Source organism: Phaenicophaeus curvirostris, chromosome 9, assembly GCF_032191515.1.
Source record: "Phaenicophaeus curvirostris isolate KB17595 chromosome 9, BPBGC_Pcur_1.0, whole genome shotgun sequence".
Classification (NCBI taxonomy): Eukaryota; Metazoa; Chordata; class Aves; order Cuculiformes; family Cuculidae; genus Phaenicophaeus; species Phaenicophaeus curvirostris.
The window spans coordinates 23620993-23648161 of record NC_091400.1 but is presented as its reverse complement, the minus strand read 5'-3'; the positions used below and the strand labels follow the sequence as shown (position 1 = coordinate 23648161).

At 42.7% G+C, this 27169-nt stretch overlaps 1 protein-coding gene across 1 annotated transcript in view; it reads left to right on the top strand.

Annotated features, from left to right (window-relative positions):
- Positions 1–4631: 4631 nt before the first annotated feature.
- Positions 4632–27169, top strand: part of ZCCHC24 (zinc finger CCHC-type containing 24) — a 112267-nt gene continuing 89729 nt past the window's right edge. Inside the window, exons 1-2 of the mRNA XM_069863887.1 lie at positions 4632–4909; positions 22554–22754. Of these exons, the coding sequence (XP_069719988.1) occupies positions 4670–4909; positions 22554–22754 (441 nt within the window). The 5' untranslated portion in view covers positions 4632–4669. The remainder of the gene's footprint in view (positions 4910–22553; positions 22755–27169) is intronic.

The following is a 27169-nucleotide window of genomic DNA, read 5'->3' as shown; positions in this document are numbered from 1 at the left end:
TACTGCAGGCCAAGCAAGCAGTTATAAGGTCATTTTAAATAAATTACATAGTCACTCACTGCTTAGGGAATAGGGCTGAAGATGCTGGATCCTGTTGCTGTGTATGCATTTGACCTGTCTCAAAGCTTCCATTTTCCAAGCCACTTAAGCCATTCAGATTATTTCAAGTTTCATGTTACAGTTCCAGTTGTTTTTTCACTTCATTAGCACTACTCATGGGTAAAATCAGGATGATAAATAAATAGCCAGAGCACTGTTTCAGCACCATAAGGCATAATCCATATAATGTCACTTACATTCCACACCAACATAATCAATAGGAATCATGCATATGTTCTGAAAACATCTTGCACTGTTTCATTGGACAGTTTTGTCTCAAGTATTTCAGAGGACGGCAGTTGCAATTGACCTTGGCAACTTTTTTTTTTCTCTGCTGCTACATATCTGCTAAATGGACCATTTGTACCAATCTCCTCCTCACTAACCTGACTTCTAGAGGTGAAGAAAGAGGGGACTTAGAATGAAAAAATATCACTATCTTAAACATAACTGAACTATAGCAAATGTGGTAGTAGCATGTTGCTAAAATAAGAAGTGTTAAGCCCAGAAAATGAGGGGAACTGCCTAGCCACTGTTTTCTAGAAAAAATTGAAGCAGAAGACCAGGATGACAGCTCAGTCTCAAAGTGTGGGTGCTCTTTAGCTAAGCTATTCATAGCTGAGACATTTGCAACCTTTCCCTTTCTTGATATGCTAAATAAAGCATCTATTCCATTCACTCATTCCTCTGTGTGATTACTAGAAGCCACCAGGGCTACTAGCAAGGGGAGATTACATTTAAAACCTGTCAATGTTCTTGTGGAATGCTTGGTGTCCGTAACATCGCTTGCTGCACCTCTGAATGCCACTGCTGAAATAAAGGTGCTCTAACTCCACCTTCCCTTGCCCTGCTGCAATCTGCAACCTGTTGTCTAACTACAGAGTCAACTACCAGACCACTACAATGAGAATTATTTTCAGTTTGGAAAAAAAGTATCAAAACATTCCAAAACCACTTGGTCCAAAACATTGTATCACCCCAGCCACTCCATATTTTGTCCTCCAGTACTACAAGAAACCTCTTATCTCTTCCGCTTGTTCAAAACTCCCAGTTGCTTCTCAGCCTCTTATTAAACAGAATGAAGTGTGGCGCCATCAAATAAAAATACATGTATTTTGTTATAATTTATCAAGTGGAAGAGTGAAGTGATACAAATATAAGTTGCCTTTAAGAAAGCAATGAGAATGCTTACAAAAAATAAACTTCACAACAGCAAAACAAGCAGCTTCAGCCTAGTTCTCCCTCTTAGACTTTCTACTATCTCCTGACCTTACTATCACCATCTGCCAGGGAGGCATGTTTCTCAGATGTGATCTCTATTTCTTGTTCCTTTTCCACTTACCAGCAAATCCTGGAAAATCCTCCTGCACAATTTATTAAGTCAGTAAACCTCCTTCACCTTGTGCTTCTTTAAAGCACTATCTAACTGTTGGAGTATGGGCCACAATTTTATTTAATTCTTCTGTTGTTATGATCTATGCTGTGAACCCTTTACACTGGCGTAGTTTGTTCCTTCTTGTGCATAAACACACATGTTTACACGTGCTTCAAGGGGCTTATAAACCAAGACAGCTTACAAATGAGGAAACTGCTTCATACTGCAAGGACTCTGTAATTTTAAAAAAGTATTAGCACCACTAAAGGAGTTCAGTGAGATACAGCTGTTCCAAACTTTACCTCTCCTTCCTTGCAGTTCTGGAAAGTTTAAATCCTCACCTGTGCTTCAATTCCTGCAAGCAGATCTCTGTGCTGCCTTAACTACCTGCTCCCAAAGGTAAAACACATCCATCTTCAGTGCTTGCAGCTGACAATTTAACAGTGTTTTCTAGTGCACATACACTGACATGTATCTTCTCTTGCCTGTAACCATGCCTTTTCAGAACAATGACTTTTTTCTCTACTCTCAGCTGAGGTGTATGGCTCATTACAGCAAATTGGATGCCACTCTTCATGTTTCAAAGGTCAGATTTTTTCCTGTTATCTAAGTAAGGAAGGTATTTTTTTTTCCCCCAAGACCATACTGGGAAGACAATAATTTTTAGCCTCCTGTCACTCAGGAAAGAACAGAACGAGTTTTGCTCAAGTTTTTGAAAGTTACCTCCTATGAGTTCCTTTAGTTTTTTAAAGAAAACTCCTAGTTTGATTGCTATAAGGTTTGTACCTAAGCCAGAAACAGCTGCCCAGTTCCACTCTGCTCATCCCAGGGAAGGCAGCGGGGAAGAGTTTATGAACTGTAATTACCAGCTTACCCAGTCAGAGCTCTTTCCTAAAAGGAGAATCATTCATCATCCTCTTTTGTGCTACTGACTCCTTAAAAGGCCTACTCAGCTTTAACTTCAGTGTATCCCACCACAGCCAGGCTCCCCAAGAGCCCGTGCCAGGGCTACCTAGATGGATTTCAAAGGGAACGTCGTGCTGCTCGCCTGCCTTATTTGGGAAACCCTAACTCTGCGAGGCTTGGCACAACCTCAGTGTCCGAGCGAGCCTTCCTAAACCTGGACCTCTGACAGAGATTTAACAAGAAGGAACCTCCGATGAGGATGAGCAAGAAGCAGAAACGAGAGCGAAAAGGGAAGGCGGGACGACGAGATTCCCAGAGAAACTTGCAGAGTTAAAAACAACCACCACAGAGCAGCCCTGCCAGCCGCCCTCGGGAAGGGCTTTGCGTGTGTCTGGCGTTGAAAAAAAATCTTCAGGAAGGAGGAAAAAGGAAGGCCGCGAGCAAGCCGGCGCAATCCAAAGGGGGCAAGCTGCCAGCAGCCCGGGACCGCTGCCAGTGCACAAACACATGTACACCCCCCGCACAAAGACGTACACATGTGTGTGCACACAAACACACAGAGATGTGCACACACACAAACACGTGTACACAATCAGATGTACACAAACAGATGTGTGCGTACACTCAGATGTACATAAATATACTCAGATATGTGTGTACGCTCAGATGTACGCAAACGTGTGTGCACACACAGATGTATATAAACATGAACAGATATACACAAATATGCACAGACATGCACAAACACGTACAGATGTGGACAAATGTGCGCACACACACAGATGTATACAAACATGTGCGGATGTGTGCACACACTCGGATGCACGCAAACGTGCAATGTGTGCACACACCCAGATGTACACAAATAGATGTGCACACACTCGGATGCACACAGATGTGCAGATGTGTGCACATACCCAAATGAGCACATGCTCCCCCAGGTGTGCACATGCACTGTACACACCCAGATGTGCACACCCACACCCAGATGCGCACAGGCACTGCACACACCCGGATGCGCACACAGCCACCCAGACGCGCACACGCACTGTACACACCCAGATGTGCACACCCACCCATCCAGATGTGCACACACACTGTACACACCCAGATGTGCACACACCCAACCAGATGTGCACATGAAATGCACACACCCAGATGGGCACACCCACCCCTAGATGTGCACATGCACCGTACATGACCAGATGGGCACATGCACCCCCGGATGGACACACACACTGTACACTCCTAGAAGCACACACTGTACACACCCAGATGTGCACACCCACCCCCAGATGTGCACACACCCATTCAGATGTGCACATGCACTGTACACACCCCAATGTGCACACACCCAACCAGATGTGCACATGCACCCCCAGATGTACGCATGCACTGCACACCCCCAGATGGGCACTGCACACACCCAGATGTGTACATGCACCCCCAGATGTGCACACGCACCGTACACTCCTAGATGCATGCACACACTGTACACACCCACCCCCAGATGTGCACACACCCATCCAGATGCACACACGCACTGTACACACCCCAATGTGCACACACCCAACCAGATGTGCGCATGCACTGCACACACCCAGATGTGCACACCCACCGTACACAACCAGATGCGCACACACCTAACCAGATGCGCACACACACTGTACACTCCTAGACGCACGCACTGTACACACTCAGATGCGCACACACCCATCCAGATGTGCACATGCACCCCCAGATGTACGCATGCACTGCACACACCCAGATGTGTACATGCACGCCCAGATGTGCACACCCACCGTACACAACCAGATGCGCACATGCACCCCCAGATGCGCGCACACACTGTACGCTCCTAGACGTGCCCGCGCACCCCCAGATGCGGGCACACACGCTGTGCACACACCCACCCAGATGTGCACAGGCACCCCCAGATGTGCACACACCCACCCGGATGTGCCCACGCTCACTCGCACGGACACAGAGTCACACACAGCCCCCCTCTCCCCCCCCACCACGCGCTCCCTCCCCGGGGCGGAGCGCCCCGCACCGCCCCCCGCGGGCCGGCAGCCGCTCCCTCCCTCCCTCCCTCCGTCCGCCCGCCCGCCCGTCCCCGGGCCCGTCCCTCCCCCGGTCCCTCCCCATAAAGGCGGGCGGCGGGGCGGCGGGCGCGCGGCGGGGCCGGGGGCGCGCGGGGCGCGATGCGCGAGGGGCGCGGGGCGCTGGGCGGGCGGCGGCGGCCGTAGGGGCGGCGGGACGGGCGAGCGGCGGGAGCCCCGCGGCAAGATGAGCCTGTTGTCGGCCATCGACACCAGCGCCGCCAGCGTGTACCAGCCCGCCCAGCTCCTCAACTGGGTCTATCTCTCGCTGCAAGACACGCACCAGCCCAGCGCCTTCGATGCCTTCCGACCCGAGCCCTCCCCGTCCCAGCACCCCGAGCTCGGCTACACCAAGAGCACCCCGGAGCTGGGCTCCTCGCTCAGCTCCAGCTATCTCAACAGCTTCTTCCAGCTCCAGCGCGGCGAGGTGAGTCACGGAACCCTGGGACCCTAGAATCGACCCTGGGATCCTAGAATCCGCCTTAGAACGGTAGAATCGTCTCTGGAGTCAGCCTCAGAGTCCCAGAATCAACCCCAGAGTCAACCCTACAATCCTAGAATCGTAGAACCCTAGGACCCCTAGAATGATTAGGGTTGGAAGGAATCGTAAAGCCCATCCAGTTCCAACCCCCCTGCCAAGGGCAGGGACACCTCCCACTGGATCAGGTTGCTCAAAGCTTCATTCCTCCCACTGGTTACTACACACGCTAGGTCAAGTTTTGCTCCTTTTCCTGGCTAGCTCGCGTTTTTAATCCTCTGGTCTTCTCCTTTTTCATCCTTTCCTCCAGTTGCAGAGTTTGTTCCACCACTCATCACTTTCTTCCTTCCAATAGCACACCCTGCTGCACGTTTCCACTGTCTTGTGGTATAAAGGAATGAAGTTCATTCTCTAACGTCCAGCTCAGTAAAGTTATTCTCAAAAAAACCATATTGCTCCGTAACGCACGCCCGCCGCGCAGCACCCGCAGTCCCCAACCGCCATGATGTTTCAGCAGCCTCCTTTCCCCTTTCCAAGCCCGACGACTCCTTCCCTGTCCCCTTCTTCCCCCGATCCTACTGGAGAGGGGCTGGCGAAGCCGCTGTGTCCTGTCCCTTGTGTCCTGTCCCCCCCCTCAATGTTGACAGTCTGGTCAATGGTTACACGATTGCCGGGGGGGATGACACGCCAAGAGCGCTCCAACCGCAACCACATGCCAAAATTCCACTTTTCCGCCTTTAAAAGTACTTAAAGAGCTCGATCTAAATAATATATATAGCTTAAGAGAGATCAGATGCTGGCTGTGTTTACGAGGAAGAGACACAAACAGGAATGTGACAAAAACAGAGGGGAAGAATGTTTTACGCACATTTCATAACACGGGAGCGAGACTAAATGAAACCAAAGGGAAGGAAGCTAAAAACTGAGGGTATGCAAAGACAATTCACTGGAACTCCCTGTCACAGGAAGTTGTTGAGGTCAAGCACTTCTACACTGGAGGGTCTTGACGTGCAGGGAGGTGGAACCCAGCACACCACAACCTGTCCAGAAGGGATCCAGAGAAGCATTACTCCCTGCCATGGGGCTCTTACAGCTGACATTCAATGGTGGCTTCATTTAAAGAGGGTTAGGTGAACGATGCATCTGACCCACTCTACCGGTTCCCACGGGGTGACATTTCAGAGTCCTCCCAACATCATTCAAGTTAAAGCACAGGTTTGAATAGTATTTTCTGTCAGAATCATAGAATGGTTTGGATTGGAAGGGACCTCAGAGTCCATCCAGTTCCAAACGCCCTGCTGTGGAAAGGGACACCTCCCACTGGATCAGGTTGCTCAAAGCCCCATCCAGCCTGGCCCTGAACACCTCCAGGGAAGGAACAGCCACCACATCTCTGGGCAACCTGTGCTGGTGCTTCCCACTCTCTTAGGAAAACATTTCTTCCCAAGATCTCATCTCAATCTCCCCTCTTTCAGCTTAAAACTTTTTCCCCTCATGCCATCCCTGCAGTCCCTGATCAAGAGCCCCTCCCCAGCTTTCCTGGAACCCCTTTCAGTAGTGTAAACTGCTCTAAGGACTCCTGGAAGCTCCTCTTCCCTAGGCTGACATGGTTCTGTTATGTCACCAAAGGTATGGGGTTGTTAGTTAAAAACAAATTAAATTCCCTAATGAGTATGGTGTTATAACTGTTAAGAGACTGAATTATATATACACGTTTGTTTTTCCTTAATTAGAAATTCTTTCTTCCTTAAAAATTTCACATTGATTTTGTGCAAAGACCAACAGGCAGCACAGTTAAACTTCCAGGCACCTACCTGTTGAATTATAGATTTCACCCCTTTCTGTGGGACTCAAGATATTTGTGGTGCCCAGGTAACAACAAGACTCCAGGGATCTGGCCCGTATGGACTCTTCCCAGGCAGAGACTCCGTTTAGGTCCATGTTTGTCCAAACTGGGATACATTCTGTTCACAGCAGGTCCTTTTTCTTATTGGGAGAAAAAAAGAGGAAACAAATACATGGAGGCTGCATCCAGGAAGCCTTTGAAAGTCTTAGAGAAACGGTTTTCCTTAAAGTTCTCCCAAAGTTCATTTTCTGTTTCTACTATATTGTTTGCAAGTAGACGTTAATACTTGTGTCAAACTCTCTCCCTTTCCACTTGGCTCACATTTCTTCCCAGTTTCCACCCCACCCCCCCACCCCCCCCCCAAGCTGTTTTCTCCTTTCTTCTGGAAAAGAGTTTTCCCAGTGTGCCAGCCCTTCCCCAGACGCCTGCTCCAGCCCCAGCTCGGAGCTGTCAGCCGCTCTCCGCAGCCTCCCCCTGCCTGCGCTGCTTTCAGATCCCAGCCACCCGCACGGATGCCTGTCACCCAGGAGCTGTGTGGATGCAACTTTATTCTGCTCTTTTTAACTTCGTTACAGTTCCCTGAAACACATGAATGACAACTGATAACACCAGTGCTGTAGAACGCCTAGAGCATTCACAGTTCAGGAAATAAGGAACAACTTATTTTTATACAGATACTTAAGTATTTTTAAAAAATTAAGTACATTCATTTATTTCAGTTCAATTCTCCTTTTCCAGTGTTTACCTGAAGTACATGTTAATAGAGTAACCTGTCAAGAAGGAAGGGGACACAGCCCTCTCATGGTGTGGGAGTGTATCATCTACCCTGCTTTATATACCCCAAAGAAAGCATGCAGCCCTTTAGTTCCCCAGGCTAGTGCTGCTTGCTAATAGAGCAGCTCTCATTCAAAGGTTTAGAAGGTGTTAGAGATACTGTTGCTCAAAAAAAGTCCTGTCAGTATGTTAGAAGCTCTGTTCTTTCCAGAAACTGGAAACTAGACTGCTTTTTTGGCAGGAGTCACGCAAGAGTTTCCTACAATGTCGTGCTCTTAATTCTTGAGATTCTAACATCTGTTTATTTGCAGATGCCTTTGGGCATGCACCGAGTATTTCAACTGTGCAAAATTATTTTGGGAAACATTAGTACCGTATGCTGCTTTTGCATCAAGTGGGCTTATGCTATCTTCAGAACAACACATAGATTATCACAGTTAACCTGTTGACTGTTTTCTACACAGCGGTTGCTTTGTTTGGCATTTTTTTTCCTCCCAGTTTTGTCCTGGTTTGGCTTAGCTTGGAGCCGAGCTGTGACCATGATTGACACATAGCTGTACACAATATTTGGAAAGTGACCTAATGAGGGGCCAAAATAGCAACAGGCTGAGATGCAATAGGATCATAGGGTGTAAAACAGTCACCCATCCTGTACATTGCCTTGCAATTGAAAGTTTTTGGAGGAGAACGCTTGGAATAAGAGACAGCACTTGTGAAAAGTCGCTATTATACAGCGTTTGCAAGTCCGCATGGCAGGGCCTGTGTATGTGACTTGCATGCTGACCAAAGGAACTGGACAGAAAGAGATAAAAGTGCCAGCACCCACAGGGTAGTCTTGCACTTCACCAAGATTTTTGTCCTCCAGACTTTTTCCACTACAATGGACGCCTTCTAAATAAACGTGATGAACACAGCTGTTTGGTGCATAAAAGCCCATTGTACCAGGAATAAAAAAGCAATAATAAAGGTTTAAACAGTAAATCGACAATGAGTATTTTGTTCCATATGCAAGACTCGTTTTGCAAAACAGACCTGCTTTAAATAAAACTTTACGGCAGCGTTTGTTGTTCTGGATATGAAACGAAAGCATGTTAGTATATTAAGATGCATTAAATTGGCTATTGAACCAAGCTCCGCCCTCATTATAATACCATCCATCACAGCCAAATATTTGAGGCTTTGTTTTGTGGGGCTGGTTACATGGGATTTAATGTGTTTGAGACACAGCCAGGTAGCTGTGGCTTTGTGTCAGAGTGGTGTAATTGTGAAACTCATGGTATTTTTCTATACTCACAGTAGGTATCCTACCAGATCAATGCTGACTTTGGTCATAAAGAGACAGCAACCAGTAACTAGAAATTACCAAATTATAATAATCAAACTTGTCTCTTTGAACCTAGAGAGCTAATTCCAGCACCAGCCAATGTTTACAAGAGAAGGAGCCTTTCAAAAGGGGAATTCCTTCTAGAAACCTCTATGGCAGCCTCTTTCCAGATCCAAAGCAGATCTTATTTAAGCACAAATAACTGCATATGCTAGATTAGAAAATAATCACTATTCTCAAAAAGTAGTTAATGTTTCTGTACTGTGGCATATAACACACAACCTCCAGAGAACAGAAGCAAGTCTGCAGCACTAGGACAGGGATTGCTTATCAGGCAGTTTCCCAAAGAAATAAAATCAATGACAGTGACATTGATATATTATAAGAACAACATCAAAAAAAAATTCTGTGAAATGCTGGCAGGAACAGAAAAATATATGGAAGGAAGCTGGCACTTCTACATAAAGTACATTTTCTATCAAACTTGTTTTCCATCTGTTCTTCATAGAATTAGAGGAATAGAAACTATCCTGATACTTGAAGAACGATCTGTTCTTTATGAGTGTATGAGTTAGGTTGTAGGATGATAAGACTGAAAAAAAGGTCTCACCATTCTTGTAGTAAGAACAGAGGTTGCCACACAAGGCATTTGACCCACTAAATTAGGTGTCCTTTCTTTGAGAACGGCCATGAATAAAAGATTTAAAAAGAGGGTACAGAACACCTTGTAAGAGGCTGCTCACAACCACTACCATCCTAAGGCAATTACAGCAGAGATGTAGATTGGCAGAAATTGCTGTATGCTCCAAAACATTTCTAATTTCATGTAATTCTCCCTTTTTTTGTGTAATAACATTAATTATTTTAATATAGAGCATATTTTTGATCCATAGAGTGCTTAGTGTGCTCAGCACTGCAGTCAGGACTCTTGCTTCTCACTTGCAGACAAAACAACTACAGTTTTATCTCATTTTATTTAAGTGTGGTTATTGACAGTCAGAGTAGCACAGCGTAAAGGTCTGCCTGTGGTACACAAAGGCATGCTTTAATAATACTGTTTATTGTTTGACTGATTTCCTCATCTTCATTTTTCTCACTGTTCTTCGCATGAGCACTAACGTGTTACTGCCTTCATCCTTCTACAAATTGCATTGACAAGGCAATAGCTCAGCAGCACCCGAGTTGGAGGAACTTGCACTCCCTGACTCAGGATGGTTGTGCATTACGGATATTTTGTGGCTACTTAAAGTGCTAGTCAAATCCTTTCAAAATGCTTTTCAAGAAGTTAAATGTCAATTCTCTCATTAGTTCTGGTAAGAGATTCCAAGGAGCTGAATCTCTGTTAGTCAGGAGACAATATGCAGTCGGGGATCTTGCCAGTGTCAGCCTCCTCTGTCCTCCCACACAGCCAGCTCCAGAGCCCTTTGGATGATATCACTTCAGCACATGAAATGCAGCTTTAACAGCCCACTCTCTATTCTGGACTCAAAGCCTCAGATCCTATTACAGGTATTTGAGCTAGCAGCTACTCCATTTCCAGTTCCAGTTGGATGTGTACTTTAAAACACAATAATTTAGTTTAAGTCTAGCAGCATTCTTTTGTTTTTGCTCCCTGTTCTTATTTCTGCACCTGTGGCTGCAGGGAAGAAAAAAACCACCAAAACTGTAGGTGAATGTACTATATGAAGTTGAGTCTGAAAATAAGATCTACATTTTGTATAAAAAGTGGAAAACTCAGCTTTTCATACCAGTTACGCTCTCCTACTTGTATCCCCCAGGTATGGCTTTAGATTTCTCTACTCTAGAGGATACTCCTTTAACTGGACCATACTGCATGTGGTAGATACCCTTCTTGTTCTTCACATTGAGGCTGAATACCTAACAGCAATTTGATTGCAGAAGGGAATGCGCAAGAGCCAAATCAGGTTTCCTTGAGCACGTATGCTAAATACAGCTCTGTTGCATTCACTCAGGCTCCCTTACCCAAGTAAGAACAGCAGAAAGCTCACAGAATCGAAGATGTGTTGAAGTTACTCCAACAGCCAGAGCTTCTTTTGTTGCTTCCTTGCCCTCCCAACACCTGAAGCAAATGCTGCTGTAGCTCTGCAGTGCACCTGCACTACCTCTAGCTTTAACTCATTCAAATGTGATTTACAGCTGGGCTTTAGCACATGGCAACTAAAGTATTATCCATCATGGTCTTCTGCAGCTACTTAGTATCACATCAAAGCCTAAACCATATCTGGAAAGCCAGCAACAGCTCAAATATTAATTGGTAGACCTAAGTCAAGTCTCCCAGAAGAGACATATGGACTTTCTGCTTTACTATCGATTTTTTTAATAGATAAACCCCCTCCCCACCCCAGCAATAGAAGATAGACCAATTGTATGTATCCTTACTGTTTAGCTGAAAATTATTGCCAACTCTTTTAAGTCACTTGGGAGTTTGTATTTATGCAAAATCCTCGCTAAGAGGAGCACTGGCATTTGTTTTCTCTCTCTCAAATACATCCATGTCTTGAAAAACTTGCCAGGCAACGTGCAGGAAAAAAAACCCCACTGCCCCATAATTGGAGGCAAAAGCAAGTAGAATTCTTGTTATAATTCTGTTTTACACACAGCTTTCAGTTACAGTTATTTTACACGTTTACAGTGTCTTCCATCCCAAGGCACCCAAACAAAGGGGTGATGTAACTCTGTGTTGGGTAATGATTTTTCATCCCTTCCTCTTTTGCTCTGCAGACAGAGACTCAGTTATTCAGAACAGAAAAGGCAGATACTTCTCCAATGAACTGCACAAATGATCAGAAAATCAAGTCTGACTTGAACCAATACGTTCATTTGTGAAGTGTATGGCATGAATGGATAACCAAAAGGTGTCCTAAACTGCTTTTATCCAAAAGCTGGTTCCCCTTTTCTCCCTCCCCCACACTTTTGTTGTTGTTTGTTTGGGAGGTTTTAGTAGAGTTGTACCAGATAGATGGCAAACAACTTGTATCAATGGTCCTGCCACTTTATTAAGAAATAATTAGAAATAAAGATTGCATTAATGACACTCACCAGGTAGGGATTTATGCAATGAAAAAAATTCTAGTACAGGGTTTAAGGGGGCCGTAAAAGGACCCATGACACACGATTTAAGCAATATTTAAATGTGAGACCAGAGGATGTTCTCCATGCTGCTTTGAGAAGCATGAAAAACAATGACACTGTGCACCTGCAGAAATGCCCAGGCAGAGATACTACATAGCTAAATTGTACAGTACTGATAGAAACATGCATAGGAAAAAAAATGCAAGTATGTTCTGTTCTCTAAACCAGGTGCATACATATAAATGCTGCCTAAAAAGTGGTACCAGGAATCACCTGAAAGCTTCGAATGCTTTTGTGAAATATAACATTTAACACTTGTACCTCTACTCAGCTGCTTTTTCCTGGAAAGATTGCCAGCAGCCTGATGCCCATTTTGCCACTCTCCTGAATTGCCTTTCTTCCTCTTTTAGAAAGCCACAAGGAAATGGTTAAATTTAATGGGAAGATTGTAAGTCTTTGCTTCATGGCAGTTTACTTAGGTTCTGTCTATGTTCCAGAGAATTTAATGGATCAAAGGAACCAGTTAAGTTTTACAAAGCTATTCAGACCTCACAGTAATGTTGACAGGAATCAGACAGACAGTACTCTGTAAATGTCACAACTTAGATCACCTTTTTTTCCTACAGGTCAGTGTTTATTCTTTGAAATGTAACAATCTGTTATCTACTAAAAGTAGAACCTAAAAATTAGACAGATTCACTTGAGGAGAGCAGAATAAATGCAGGGTTAGGAAGCCTGGGCATTGTCCACATCCCTCATTGCCCACCCAGGCCAGTGCTGCTGTTGGGAGTTTTGATGGTTTTTAAGTTCTAACATATTACAAAACTAGCCCCTTACTTTCTGTCATGTGTAAACAAATACTAAACAAATCAAATACTTTGACAAAAAGGAAATTTAAGGAGCTTCTTGTAGGCCCTTTTTCTTAGCTCTTTCAACTGCTGCTGACAGGAGAGCTGCTCCGTGGTCTTCTAGACCCGTGTCTTAGGAAACTCGTGTTGTGTTTCTACATATTTAGTTTGAAGATGGGCAAATGCCCTTATGACTCGGGACTCTTAATCCAAAGCAGAAATACATTCCTGCTGTATTAAACAACCACCCACACCTACTCCCTGCATGGGGCAGGATTTGGTGTCTTTATGGTTGGACTCGATGATCCGACGGGTCTTTTCCAACCTGGTGATTCTATGATTCTTGAATGAACACAAGTGCAATACCCTAGAAGGATAGCACAAATCTTGAAACCTGTATTTACATCTCATCCAGCTAACTGCTAACCAAGCAATCATTTCAGAAGGATCATCTTGATCCTATAGGTTTCTCTTGCCAACCTAGGGGTTCCAGGTTTCTAAAACTGATTGTGATTGTAGCAGGGGAGCCTGCGCTTGTATTTCTTAACACTAAGCCAGCCTGCTAGGCAACTCTTTGTGTGTAATCATAAAGACTGTGGATACCTGTGGCTGAAGGGAAGGCAGAGGAACTATTGTACAGTCACTGCATCCTGAATATGGGGGATTAGCAAGAGCTATTTAGTAAGAGGATCTGAGGATTGCTGGTCCTTGAAATGCAGAGGTGTTCTTACAACCATCTATGTCCAACATAAATCGCAAGTGAAATTGATAGGATAACAGATTAATTCCTCTAAGAGACCTAACCTGGAAAAAAAATTCTGAATTCTACTTGGAAAATAGATTACTTGTTATTTTGTAATTTATCTAAAGCCAATTGGGAAGTTTCAGGTTTGTTTGCCCAGATCACACTCAAAGCTAATGCTGTATCACAGCTGATAAAGAAGGTGTTTTAAATGTAGATAAATACTATCTAAAAGCTGGAGTCAGAAAATGACATTCCAGCCTGTCATTTAGTACATGGAAATGATTTATTTTCCTCACTATAGTCAATTTAATAAAAGGTTTTGTCTTCCCGTGAGTGCAGGAACTGAGGCCCTGAGCACACTGTAAGGGGCCCATTCTGGGCAGATGATGTATTGTTTCTACCTCTGACAGTGACCTTAGCTTTGCCTCTTTTAAACTTTGGCAGCCATCGCAGGGGTTTCTGTGCCAAGAAGGCATTACTGAATGTAAATGATATAAACAACACTGTCTCAAACTTAAAGTTCCATTTAACCCAGAATGGGCATTTCTTAGAAAAACCTTTCATCGTGCAAGAGCTGCGCAGGAGGTAAACGCTTTCCTAAGTGCGCCTTGAACAGGCGCGTATCTATTTCCGGGTGTTATTTTTCTTGTGCTTGGAGTGTCAAAAGACCCACCAAATGAGAGGAAACCTGACTCTTGTTTTTCAAGCTGCAGGTCAGATTGAGACAAGATTTCCTGCAGGAAACAGAGATGTTAACAGAAAGTGCAGGGTTCAAAATGTGTCCATCCGTTTCTCCCCTCACTTTATGCCATAAAACCTTCATAATCTCCTCCTTGTCCGGGAACCCCATCTTGGCAAAATAGGTTTGTTTTTTATCAATGGGAGGAGGCAGCGGGATCGAGGGATCTGGCAGTGGCCCTCCCCACAGCCCTTTTTCAGAAAGGTCAGGGAGGTTGGCAGTCTGCAGCCTGGGAGAGACTCGGCTGCAGGCAGTGGAGGGACAGGCTGAGGAATGAAAGCTCCTGTGGGGATGTGTTAAAGTAATTTACAACATGAATGGTCTCCCTTGTCCCTAATATAGTGCTCATGTGTTAGAACTTCTCTTTAACATAAGTGGGCAGTTGTTCAGCGTTCAGTGGATGAAAAGAGTCCCTGCAGAGCTGGGTGCAAGATTTAGAAAGTTCCTCCAAGACTGCACACCTCTGACCAGAGGAAATCTCTATCCTCTCCTTTCCTATCTTTCCACACCTGCCGTTAAAATCTTTCTATGAGGTCTCTGTATATTGTGTAAAACAAGTGCCTCCCAATAATGTCCACAGTAAAACTTTCCCCAAGGCTGAAATATGGATGATCACACTACGAGGAGAGAGCTATCAGGCCTACCTGAGCTTCAGCACTCCTGATGACAGTGACTGAGAAACTTGTTATCTATCGGTGTTTTGTTACTCTTATACCATTGTATCCTGGAATGAATCATACAATGGTTTAGGCTGGAAGGGACCTTAAAGATAATACAGTTGCAAGCCCCTGCCATGGGGATCAAGATCCACTGGATCAGGTTGCTCAAAGCCCCACCCAACCTGGCCCTGAACACCTCCAAGGATGGGGCATTTATAACTTCTCTGGGCAACCTGTGCCAGTGCCTCACCACCCTCACAGGAACACATTTCTTTCTATTATCTAATCTACTTCTCCGTTCCTTCAGCTTAAAACAGTTCCTCCTCATCCTATCCTGCCCTCCCTGATAAAGAGCCCTTCCCAGCTTTCCCGTAGCCTCTTTAAGTACTGGAGGGCTGCTATAAGGTCTCCCTGGAGCCTTCTCTTCTTGAGACTGAACAATCCCAACTCTCTCACCCTGTCCTTATCGGAGAGGTGCTCCAGCCCTTGGATCATCTTTCTTGTAGAGAGGAGAGCAGCACTTTTTAAAACCTAAAGATCTGTGAAAGTCATCGAAAGCTTTGCATCCAAAAGATGCAGATTTAAAGTAAGGAGAGATAGTGACATATGTTGCTCTTTGACCTTGCAGTTCACCAGTCACACACAGAGGAGCATGTTGCACCCACTTGCTGTTCTGCAGAGCCTCAGCAGTGGTGAACAATTATGACCTGAGAGACTGCAGCCAGACAAATGGTCCAGTCTGGAATAACTAGATTAGGTAGATCTATCCATTGGACAAGTCATGCTGCTTTCATAGTTGTCTCCTTAAGATACTGTTTCTGCAAAAGGAAAGTCCTGGTGGCATCTATATGAAGATATTTAGAAGTAGGTGTTAGCAGTTTAATATAAGAGTGTATTTATCTAAAAAACTTTACAGAGGAAGTATTAAGCAAGCTCTGGCTAATCTAACTGGCCAGGAATTCATCAATTAAGGTTTACGTGGCTGAGCTACATTTACCTGTGTTTTTAGATGAGGAACCGGAGTAATTGATATTTTACTAAATTCAGCCCAATGACCAGGTTTATTGTCAGCTGACTTCAACACTGACTTAAGAAGGAAACAGAAGCCTGAGTCTCTGCTTGCAGTTGTCCAATGACAAAATGTTACTGAGTAAGCTGTTTTCTGTAGAAGTATCTATAATTTATCAGAGAAGCTAAAGCAGACATAAGCCATAAGGGAGCAGGTTTTGAAGTTTTTCAGTTCAGCCTTTGTAATTAAACTTCTGTATTTCTTCTGGCTCAAATTAATACAACTAAATTTATAGCAGTACTTTCATTTAATCTATTTTCAGAAGGCTTTGGAGTTGGACATAAACATAGATTCTGCGTTAGGCATTTTCTTTAACGACAAAAACAGGGAACTGTTTTGACCACTTATAAAGAGCTGAAGCACAGAAAGATGTCAGATTTGACACACAATCGTCTTCAGGTGCAACTGTTCTGCTTTCACACATGTCTCAGCCCCACAGTTAAATCCCATATCTGAAGCCTTGGGGCACTAGCAGGGAAGACCAATATAGGTCCTTAGGTTTTATGTATCAGCACATACTAGCCACCAAATTACTGTTTGAGTAGCTTCAGGCTTCCCCCTTCTCTGACATGAAAATAGCAACTGAGCAAGAGCAATGACTTATCTATCCTACTGTTTCACTCATGACACAGCATGAGGATCAGTTCTTATCTTCATGGAAATCCAAGCTGATAAACAACCTCAGCACCTTTTGACATTTCAGGGCTAATAATTAGCCTGGCTAGTCTGGTTACCATCATACCCACTTCACAGACTGGAGAATGTTTATGATTTACAGTATATTAAAACCTTTCTTTTTCCACACTTATGACAGGGCAACCCGGCTCCTTTTTCCAATGAACTTCAAACAGCCATGGCGCCTGCTGACTTAAAATTAACTCTGAGAGCTAAGACTGCTTTATTTCTCTTTGCTTTATGAGATTGGCAGCATACTAAAGCCAAAATAAGTAATCAAAAACTCTTTGCGCATCACTTTTCAGGTTATTTCATAGAGTGAAAGAATCAATGACTGGACTGTGGTTTTGGAATACTGAAATGCTACAGGACCTCTCTTCAGTATGTGCAATTAAAACAGAGAGAGAAGCACTAGCACAAATGTTAGAAACATATCTCAAGCAGGTTCTTTCACAAGTCCTTTAGAGATGCTTGTAAACAGGGAAGAATTCTTCTGTATGGGACTTCTGGATGGTTTTGGTTTTTTAACCTCAACCCACTACATCTCAGGTGGAACAGTCACAACAGTGATGCCACATCCGAGGGAAATTACCCTGCTAAGGTGGATTAGTCACCTCTTCCAGCTTCAATATTAAGTCCTTTAGCTAGCAGGAACAAAGAAGGACATCTGTGATGAGGTATAATATGCACAGAATCCAGCAGTTTGGAAGCATTGTATGGCTCCTCCTGTCCAGTTTCACCTATTGCACCTAAAGTGCAGATGATTTCAAAGAGGGCAAGAAGTTTTTTCATACTTATTCAGTCGGTTTAAATATTTCTTTCTCTCCATTTCAACTGGTGATGTATTGTGTATGGGTACCAGTGCCACTCCTTATTTTGGATGGGTGTGGGGGAAGGAGGCATTCAAAGGTGCAGGTGAAGTTGTTTTAAAAGTGTGAGTCTAACATGAGAATAAAATCAACAACCCCAAGAGCACCAAACAAATGTACTGGCCAGGTATAACCCATCAACCATTTCAACCTGCACAGGTCATTGTAGCTTCAGGTAATAAATGCATTTGTGACCCTTTATCACTGCCTGACGGGTCCAGCAGCCACACACAGAACTTAAGGCAGAAACTGATTTTTCCAGGTATGCCTCTATGTTTCCAGTCCCATACCTAAAAGTTTTGCGTCTTAGCTCCTCTAAGGCCTAATAACAAGGTGCCATGCCCACAGAGACAGGTTGCTATCACTTATTAATGTCAGCTCTTCTAGAAAATAGGTAAACCCATCACCTCTGGGCAGAATTAAGTGTTGCCACAGTTAAGATCCTATCATGCTATCTGTACTTTCTGCACCCTGTTAAAAAATACCTTTACAGCTAAAGCAACACCCATACCAGTGGGAAATTTGGAAAAACTTAGCACCTATTTGTTCAAATGTTTCTTTGCATACTCCTGCAGCACCGCTGTCTTTATTTTCAACATGATACCACCATTAAAAAAGAAGCTGAAGAAAGAAATAGCATTTCAGTGTTTCCTTATCAACCTGTTGGCACATTAGTCCCCAAAGCTGCCTATGAAAGGCAGGGACCAGCCAAGGGAATCAAAAGCCTTTTCCAACTAATTCACATAACTAGGAATATCTTAGAAGGGAGTTAGGTGCTGGAACTCTTGAGTCACTCACATATGCTACCTAACTAGAAATCAAAGTAACAACAGCTATAGAAGACAATAGCTGCTTTTTTCACAAAGGACCACACTATAACCTTACAGATTAGGTACCCTTTAACTAGAAACACTTATCAAACAGATAACAAAGAAAGCCTTACTTCCCAACACCATGAACAGATAAGAATTTAAAAATCTACTGAGCAAAGAGATTACCTTCGGAAAGCACAACACCAGATTATTGGTTTGGTTCACATTCAACTAAGTCAAGTTTCATAGAAAGAAAACAAAAAGGGAAAAGAAAAAGACAAAAAAAAAAAGGCAAACAATCCTTACATGATCAGCTCAAACTTCCCACGAAGCCAGTTTCAAAGTTTTGCCCCCAGCTCTCCCCTCCTCCCAGTACAGCAAGATAAGGAAATTGTGAATTCATTGCAGCTGGCCTGATGAGCCTTGTAATTAGGATGTGCAGTGTGGTCTTTTGGCTCAGAGAGAGCACTAACCCTTTCTCTGCCAAATCTTTTCTATCCTGTCATAGTTCAAAATAAGACTCCCAAGTGAGAGGCATCATTTCTGGTTTCACAGTGATGTCTAATTAGTAAAGAAATAGGTTGCCTTTGATTGTGGCACACTGTGAACACAAAGCAGTAATTGCTTATGGTGAAACCGCTTAGAGGAGCCGTCTCCCTGCCACCTCTCAGATGTGCACCACCATGCTCAAGACCAGAATGAGTCAAAACACATTTCCCCCTTCCTTGCTATTTTCCTTTCTACTGTCATCTGTATGAGACCATCAGCATTCTTCCTGTCACTCTGTTCATCCCCTTTTGAGTGTGAAGCTAGTTTGGAGATTTTGTTCAAAACCCTCCTTAAAACTCCCCTTTGCAGCAGTGCAAACAGTAAGGGCTGAATTGCTGATTAGCACCATTAAGGCCACCAGACAAAAAATACTGGGTTGTGTATGTCAGCAATATTCATTCACCCTTTGTCTTCTACAAAGACAAAATGGACTAAATCATGATTTGCTTCCATCCCATTACATGTTCCTGCACTTTCGCTATTTGATCCCAGGGGCCGGGATGAACTTTCCCACCGCCACCCTTATTATATAACTTGGCTTTTTGGAACGGCTTTTTTCCTCATCTCCTTCTGAGGAAGCAGAGGTTTCCACAGCTAGTGACAGGATGTAGCACAGTTTGCACTGGTGTTCTTTATAGCGTCTTTCAAGTGCCAGATTGATGTGTTTTTCACATTGACTCAGTTATAGTGATTTAAGACCATATTCCCAGTCAAATTAGCAGGAATTGATGAAGCGCCTTGCCTGACTCTATACCAGGATGGATGGGCTGCATCTTGGGATCATCTAGGAATTTTTCTTAATGAATTCATTGTTCTTTAAAGCTCCACTGATGTCAGCAATGTCCGTCTTCTCCTCTACTGTCATCTTCTGGGATTTTATATTTGTGTCTTTTCCTTTTTTAACACAGGGTTTAAGATGATTATAGGGAAGTGTTTTATGGTGGAGTATGTAGAATGGATGTTTTCATGTGTCCAGCTTTGGCACGTATCACCCAAATGCCCTGCCAGCTGAACTAGCCGGTCACATTCAAAGCCACGTGCTTGGGCCACAGAACTGTTGGTGCCCACTAGGGTCACGACGTCGTGTCGGAACAGCCTGGAGTCTGATGGGTTCCTTTGACAAGGCTTCTGGCTGCCATGGTTCAAACAGACAAAAGTTTGTAAGGAAGGTTTGCTACTGAAGTGGGCAAAACTGTGGTATTGCAACCCTTCTGTTTCTGCATTGACCTGAAGGGTGCCAAGAAATCTTGGTGGAGGAGTGCGTTACATAACATCCAGTCATGGTGCCAAACTGCTCCCTTCTACAGGGGGTAATAGCTCAGTGTAAAGAATATGTAGAAAAGAAAATAGTCACCACTGTGAGCCATATGTCCAATTTAAAACCCACTGAAAGCAGCAGATAGGTTTGTTTTCATTTGTCACTGGGGGCAGAAATAGCAGCCTCCTGCTGGGCAGGAGTTTATATTCTACAGCCCCAGGGGATGTTGCAGATTTCTGCAATGGGTAAAGAATTTGTGATTTCACACATTCTGTGTGTCCATACACCTTCCTATAAAAGTCAGATAATATGAAATTTGCAAAGTTGCTGATAGATATAGCGCATGTGAAGTACTTTATCAATCTCTTGGCAAGAGAGGCTCTTGAAAAGAAAGGGTTTGTGTTATTCCAAGAGTATGTAAGAGAAAGTGGCTCCTAGGGAGACAAGAACTTCTTGAAGACCCTTAATTAATACTGTTTTGGCATCCATAGCATTTCCCCTTCCTTTAAATAATTCGATGCCAAGAATTTCTCATTCCAATAGTGTCCAATAAATCCCAGAAAATAAATCCGAGTGACCATTAGAAGTATTTTTGTTTGCTTGATGGCTAAAGCAGCTAAAGTATTTTCATTAGTTTCTGAAATAGCTTTTCCTTTTAAAATGTATGGGTTTAACCCCTGAATCAAAGTGGCTGACTCCTCTCAGCAGACGTAACATCTTGCACCAGCACAGAAATATTATGTGCTGGAGGCAAAATCATAGAATGCTTTGGGTTGGAAGGGACCTCAAAGATCATCTAGGTGTTTCAGAGCTAGGACAATTGTGACGCCCCCCAGGAGATCAGACTGCTCTCTGGCCCTTTGAATTGATCCTGCTGCTGTGCACCAGCTTCAGCTTTGTAAGAGGGGTCAGTGGAGCTCAGCATATTGTGTTTGACTATCATGAGGGTGGGTGAAGTGAATTGACTGTATGATGATGGCCCTGCCACTGAGGCTCATTTCTTATTTACAGTATACACCATCTGCAGTGGGATGGGATTCAGTGGTAGTTGGGACTCATCCAGGTCATTGTGCCCAGAGCTAGAATATGACTCTTTTGTTATGTGATTGTTACCCAGAAAATGTCCTTACTGTGTAGACATCCCGAATGTCTGAGATCTCAGAGATAAATGTAATTCCATTTCAGACTGATTTCACAAATTCTCTAAATCAATTTCAGAGCATCTTTGATATGTATATAACATTATATAAACATATGAAAACATACATGACACATAATAAAGACTCCACTGAAATATTTGGATTTAATAGCACTAAAAAAGGTCTCCACAGAGGCATGGATCAGACCTCTTCTTGCTTCACTTTCCCATAAGCCAGCAGTAATTTCCTGATGCCAGGAGAATGACCTGCTGTCAGGTGTGTCCCCTCATTTCAGATGGAAAGGGCAGTCAGTAGTCAGTCCTGTTTCTAAGGTGGTAATTAACATGGTAATTAACATTACCAAAAAAACCCATTACCATGTTAATTTCTTTTTAAGAAGTTTTTATTTACTTTTTAAACTCCTACATCATTTCTTTTGAGCCTTAACAGATTAAAGTGAACTAGTTCTTGTTATCTCTGTTAGGCAGAGTATTTAGTTAGGTAATTATGGTTTTCCTGCTAAAACTACAGAGTGGCAAATTAGGAGCTCCTGATTTTGATTTGCAGATTGAGAGAGTGAAGGTCCTATTGAAGTGAGGTTCAAACCCTACATATTTACTGTTTATCGTGAAATGTTTAAGTTACAGCAGTTTTCCCTGTAGAAAATCCAAGACAGATAGAGATCTGAATGTTTCTTGGTATTGTTTGAATACAGGTCTCCATGCTGACTGTCTCATGAACCAGACTGGAAATTAAAAATTACTTTACGTTTTTCTTGGTGTTCTTTTCCTTTCCCTGACTTTAGAATTGTTTGTGTAAGTAGTTTGGACACAAAAACATTCCCCTCTGTGGGCTGTTCTTCCAGCTTTTTGCCTGCATATTTTGACTATACCATGACTGTGGTCTGATCAAAGACAAGAAAGCAGTCATTACTTAGTGGAAAGGTTGGACTAAGTGGACCATGTGAAGCTCAATAGTTTCCTCAGCAATGGGGTGACCAGCTCCATCACACCGCCTTCAGGAAGTCTTTTTATTAATGACCTGTATATTGTTCTCCACAAGTATGTTCTTAATGAAATGTACTTAATGAAAAAAAAGCATGGTTTTTTTCATCCTCCCCCTGCTGAGGTCAGTCTCAGAATAATCATTAATACAGTACTGTGTTGCATGTGACTGTTTTCTTGTCTTTTGCAGGCTCTGAGCAGCAGTCTGTACAAGAGCGCATCACCTTATGGCTCTCTTAATAACATTGTGGATGGGTTAAGCTCCCTCACCGAGCACTTCTCTGACCTATCCCTTTCATCAGAAGCCAGAAAACCCAGCAAGAGGCCACCTCCTAACTACCTGTGCCACCTCTGCTTTAACAAGGGACACTACATCAAAGACTGCCCACAGGTAAGGAACAGACAATATTCTGGAAAAATCTTAATCAACATTTTCACCGTTCCTTGATTTAGTAACACAGAATTTGACTGAAATAGTTCTTTAGAGTGAGTAGCGCTGAAGAAATATCTTGACAAAGTTCCAAGCTAGCCATGTGTTCTTTTAATCTATTCTTTATCACTTTGCTGATGGAAAAAATATGCTATATCAGTTGCCTAATAAGAATTACAAAAGATATTCATCTAGGCATGTGATAAGTACATTTTGGAAACTTTAAAAATGGCTACTTTAAAATTTTCTATCATGGAGATTCAAGCAGCACATTGTATAGTCTGTTTGGCAATGGCACTTAAAACATAACAAGTTAACAAGGAGAAGGAATTGCTGCACTGGATGAGGACTTTGAATCAGTGCTGCGGTAACACAAGCTCCAAGGGTATCTGGTGCAAAATGTCTTCTGTCTCACAGAAGAGGTTTGCTATACTTGGCACATGTGACAGTCCTGGACTCCCAGAATGTTTTTGGAGTGACAAAACTGGCAATATTTATTTCCGTAGAAAGGAGGTGTAAACCAGTGTGCACTAAAACCTCTTGCCAACCTGTGATTTTTTTTCTGAGGCTCCAAGCCACAGCATGCAAGGTTTCTCCATCCTCTCAAGTTTCAGCTGGATGCAGGCATCTTACTGGCCTAAAATTTCACAACTCCAACAATGTTCTATGCAGAGTCACAAGGAAATTAAAGTGCTGCCAATACTCTAGAAATACAGATGTGGACATTGTTGGCATCCACTTCGCTATGACTTTAACCTCCTACCCTCTTAATGTGTGACTTTCAGCAGAATTAATCTGCATAGAATTAACTGTAGTTAATTCACCGTTGAGGTTGTCAGACATATCAACCAAAGCACAGGAGGAAAAGCATCTGCCAGCTGAGCAGGGTCAGCACGAAATCAAGTCTAATGTCAGATGAGTCTAATGTCAGATAAGCTTTAGCTGACTGTATTCCTCCTGCTGTTATGGACAGACTAAACTGTTTGGTTCTTTTTCATGAACTTGAGCTTTCATTAATTCTAATGAAAACTGTGAAATTAAAGTACATTTGCAGTCATAGGTTTGGCACTTGAAAATATTTTTACTCCATATTATTTGAATATATGTTGAGTAAGGCAGTTTTCTTTAGAGAAAAACACATTTTCCTGGCTAGGAGATCAGAAATGCTCTAGTTTGTATACTTCTGCATTTAATGTGCTTAGTTTAGTATGTTATAGCAGAATACAGAGACAGGACCACGTAATAGCATACATTACTTAATAAGAGTATTAGAACCACTAGTACTAAATATGTGGCAGTGAGAAATAGAGCGCTAAGCTGTGGGAGATGGCTGTGCTGGGCTGCTTAGGAAATCCCATGAATGCAACAGGTCCCTTGATGATCCGTATGTGCAGCTCACATGGATGGTCCCAAGTGAGTGCGTCAGAAAATCAGAAAATCCAGGAGATGCAAACAAATCTAGATTCCTTTACTTCAATCTCACATCCTATGTAATTTCCTTAAGATTTCACTAGTAATGCCTTCAATTTCTCTGTGAAACAGGAAAGAGACTTCCTGCAGAGTGTACTGTGTGGCTGGCCAATGAGCTACTAAGTAAAGAGTGAAGGAACACAGGACCAGGAGGCGTTTGCTTGCTCACTGCACACGGTCTTCAGTTACCGACAGCCATATCATACAGTCCCTGTAGTAAACTGATCAAGTTTTTAGCTGGGAAGCATTTCAGTATTTTGCTCTCACTGCTGCTGATGTAAGAACTTCAGTCCTCTCCTAGTCAGAAGTCTTCTAGTTTCCAGGATGAGTGTAACTCATGGCGACTCTGTAGACATTTGTTCTCTTGCCAACATTGTCCTCCACTGAAATAGCTCTTCTCCCGCCCTGGTGTTTATCTCAGGATGTATTAATAGACTGCAATCATATCCTCTCTCAGCATTCATTCTGTAGGACTCACTGAGTCAGGTTTTCTTAGTCTCCTTACAAAAAGTAAATGGAGTCTCGAGTCCCCAGTCCTTCTCCAGGTTGTCCTCTTGTGCTTTTCGTCCCCTTATGCGTGCATGTCTACGTGTACGTGTGGCATCCCAGAATAGATCTGGTTGGTGCCTTTTGCTAGGTGTGCACATATTAGAGATCAAAGCTGATGTTGTTTGAGGAGCTGGTGATGTGAAATTAGTTCTCCTTTATTGGAGATTGCTAACAGAAGCAAGTGTTTTATAGTCTAGTCACCACGTAAGTGCCTTCTTGAAATAAGGCAGATGTGAGCGTTCAAAGAAACTTAAGCACTTCTCTTATTTTATCTAAATTTGAAGACAAATCTCTAGGGGATGACCCTGTGTGCATGAGTTATGTGCAAAATGTTTGAAACCTTGTGCACAAGAAGGGAGGACCAACAAGCAGGATAAGGCCTATGTCAGAAAGTGTTTTCGACAATAACTGATTTCTTAATTGGAACATTGTATATACTACTTAATAGCTTAGGATTTGATGCTTAGTTTTTCTAGTGCTGTCTAAAATGAAATTTGTTCTGTAACTTCTACCAAAAAAAAGGGCTGTAGCTCTGCATTTTTAAGGTTCTTAAATTTGGATAGAGAAAAGAGATAAGCTAATCTGATTTGAACAAAATGCGTATCAGTAAATCATACGTTATTTTTATTTTCTTTAAATATGACTGCCTAATATGAAACAGATTTTGAAATGGAGTGTATTATGGAGTTTTTCCTGCATAACAAAGAAATTGTGTAACAACTTTCAGACTTTATACCCTCCCTTAATTCTGCTTATTATTAACAATGTAAAGATGTGTGTTCTTTTTCCATTGCTGTAAAAGTTGAGGGTATACCATCCTGATGAAAATAAATGTATTAGTTCAGATTTATATCTTAAGTAATGATCATATTGTAGGAGGTTAAACAATTATCAACAAAAAAACTTTAATATTTCAGGTATCTGCAGTTTGTCCAATAACCTGTCCAAAATTGTCTGTTTGGAAATAGAAATGGGATTTAGCAAACTTCTGTTATTTTAATTTGTGAGATCTGTAGTGATAGAAAGTGTAGAAAGTGTGGTTGCAGTTTTAGAAATGAGAGCAATGATGACTGCGGTTCTTCATTTCCAATTTGACTTTGTTTAAAAAAGCTGTTTGTTACAGTTATTCTCTCTACAAAAGACACAGCACTTTTTATCTTTAGTGTCATCTTTACAGCATACCTACATTTCTCTGAATTAATTTTTGAGTTTCAGTGGCTTAGATGATAGCATCTTACTTGTAGCTCTCTCGTATTCTTTCACATACAGAACTCTTACTGACTTGAATGATCTGATAAATGTCAAGAGAATAAAGATTAAAAGCAATGCTCTTAATGTAGTAGGGCTCTTAAATTATGATTAGCATTGCCATCAAATATACAAAATATTTCTCTTTAAATAGCAAGGAAGATTAGGAATGAGAGTACTTCTCCTGTCCCATTTACTGGTGGTTATTCGCATGATATATAGATATATATGTGTTTAGATTAGTCAAACCTTTGTTTACTTATTTTCGTACTGGAAGGTACTGTGCCAGTGTACATCTTGCATGTGCATGAATACTGTGGGTTTTCTACACCTCGCCAGGGCAAATAATGAAGAGCTCTGGGCCAGTAACAGTTAATATATTTGATCCTTTGTGACTTTTCTTTATCTAACAGATGTAGAAACTCATAGAGACCTTTCTTAAAATGATACATTGTCTTTTCTTACCCATTATTGCTGTAGTCTGTATTTTCAAATCCTGCAGTAGGATTGTTTGCACTACACACAGTGTACACAAAATGAGTTTTCCTCTGTTATGGTATAGGGAGGTTACTGACGTTACCACCCTACTGTGATGTCGTCATCCTAAACTCAGATCTATCATATAAGTTTAATAGACAGAAAGTATAGGATAATGGGATATTAGATCCAGTATATATGGACATTTGGGAATTAACACCTAGTTTGGGTTCTAAGAAGTCACTGAGTGACTGTATGTTTGCCACTGTTCAAAATCTTCTTTGTGAAGAAAATACGTGGACACAGATCCTAGAAGTCTTGTTCCTCTTGTTTTGGTCAGTAATGGATTAACAGCAAAGGCCACAACAAAGTCTGCGCTTGTGTAGGTACAGGCTCAGAGCGCCAGCAAAGCATCTCTGTATTCAAAGTTTCCAAACTGCTCTACCTTGTGTTTCTGCCAAACACCAGTTCCAGCTTCTGGTTTCTCTGTCCTCACTTTATTCAAGTGCTGTCAAATAATTTTGTGAATATATGAGCGGGCCTAGTCACTCAAAAAATAGATGGTTCCAGCCAGATTGTTCTGAACGCTGAACAAGCAGACTGCTCCAATCCCTGTGCAAGTGCCAAGCTCG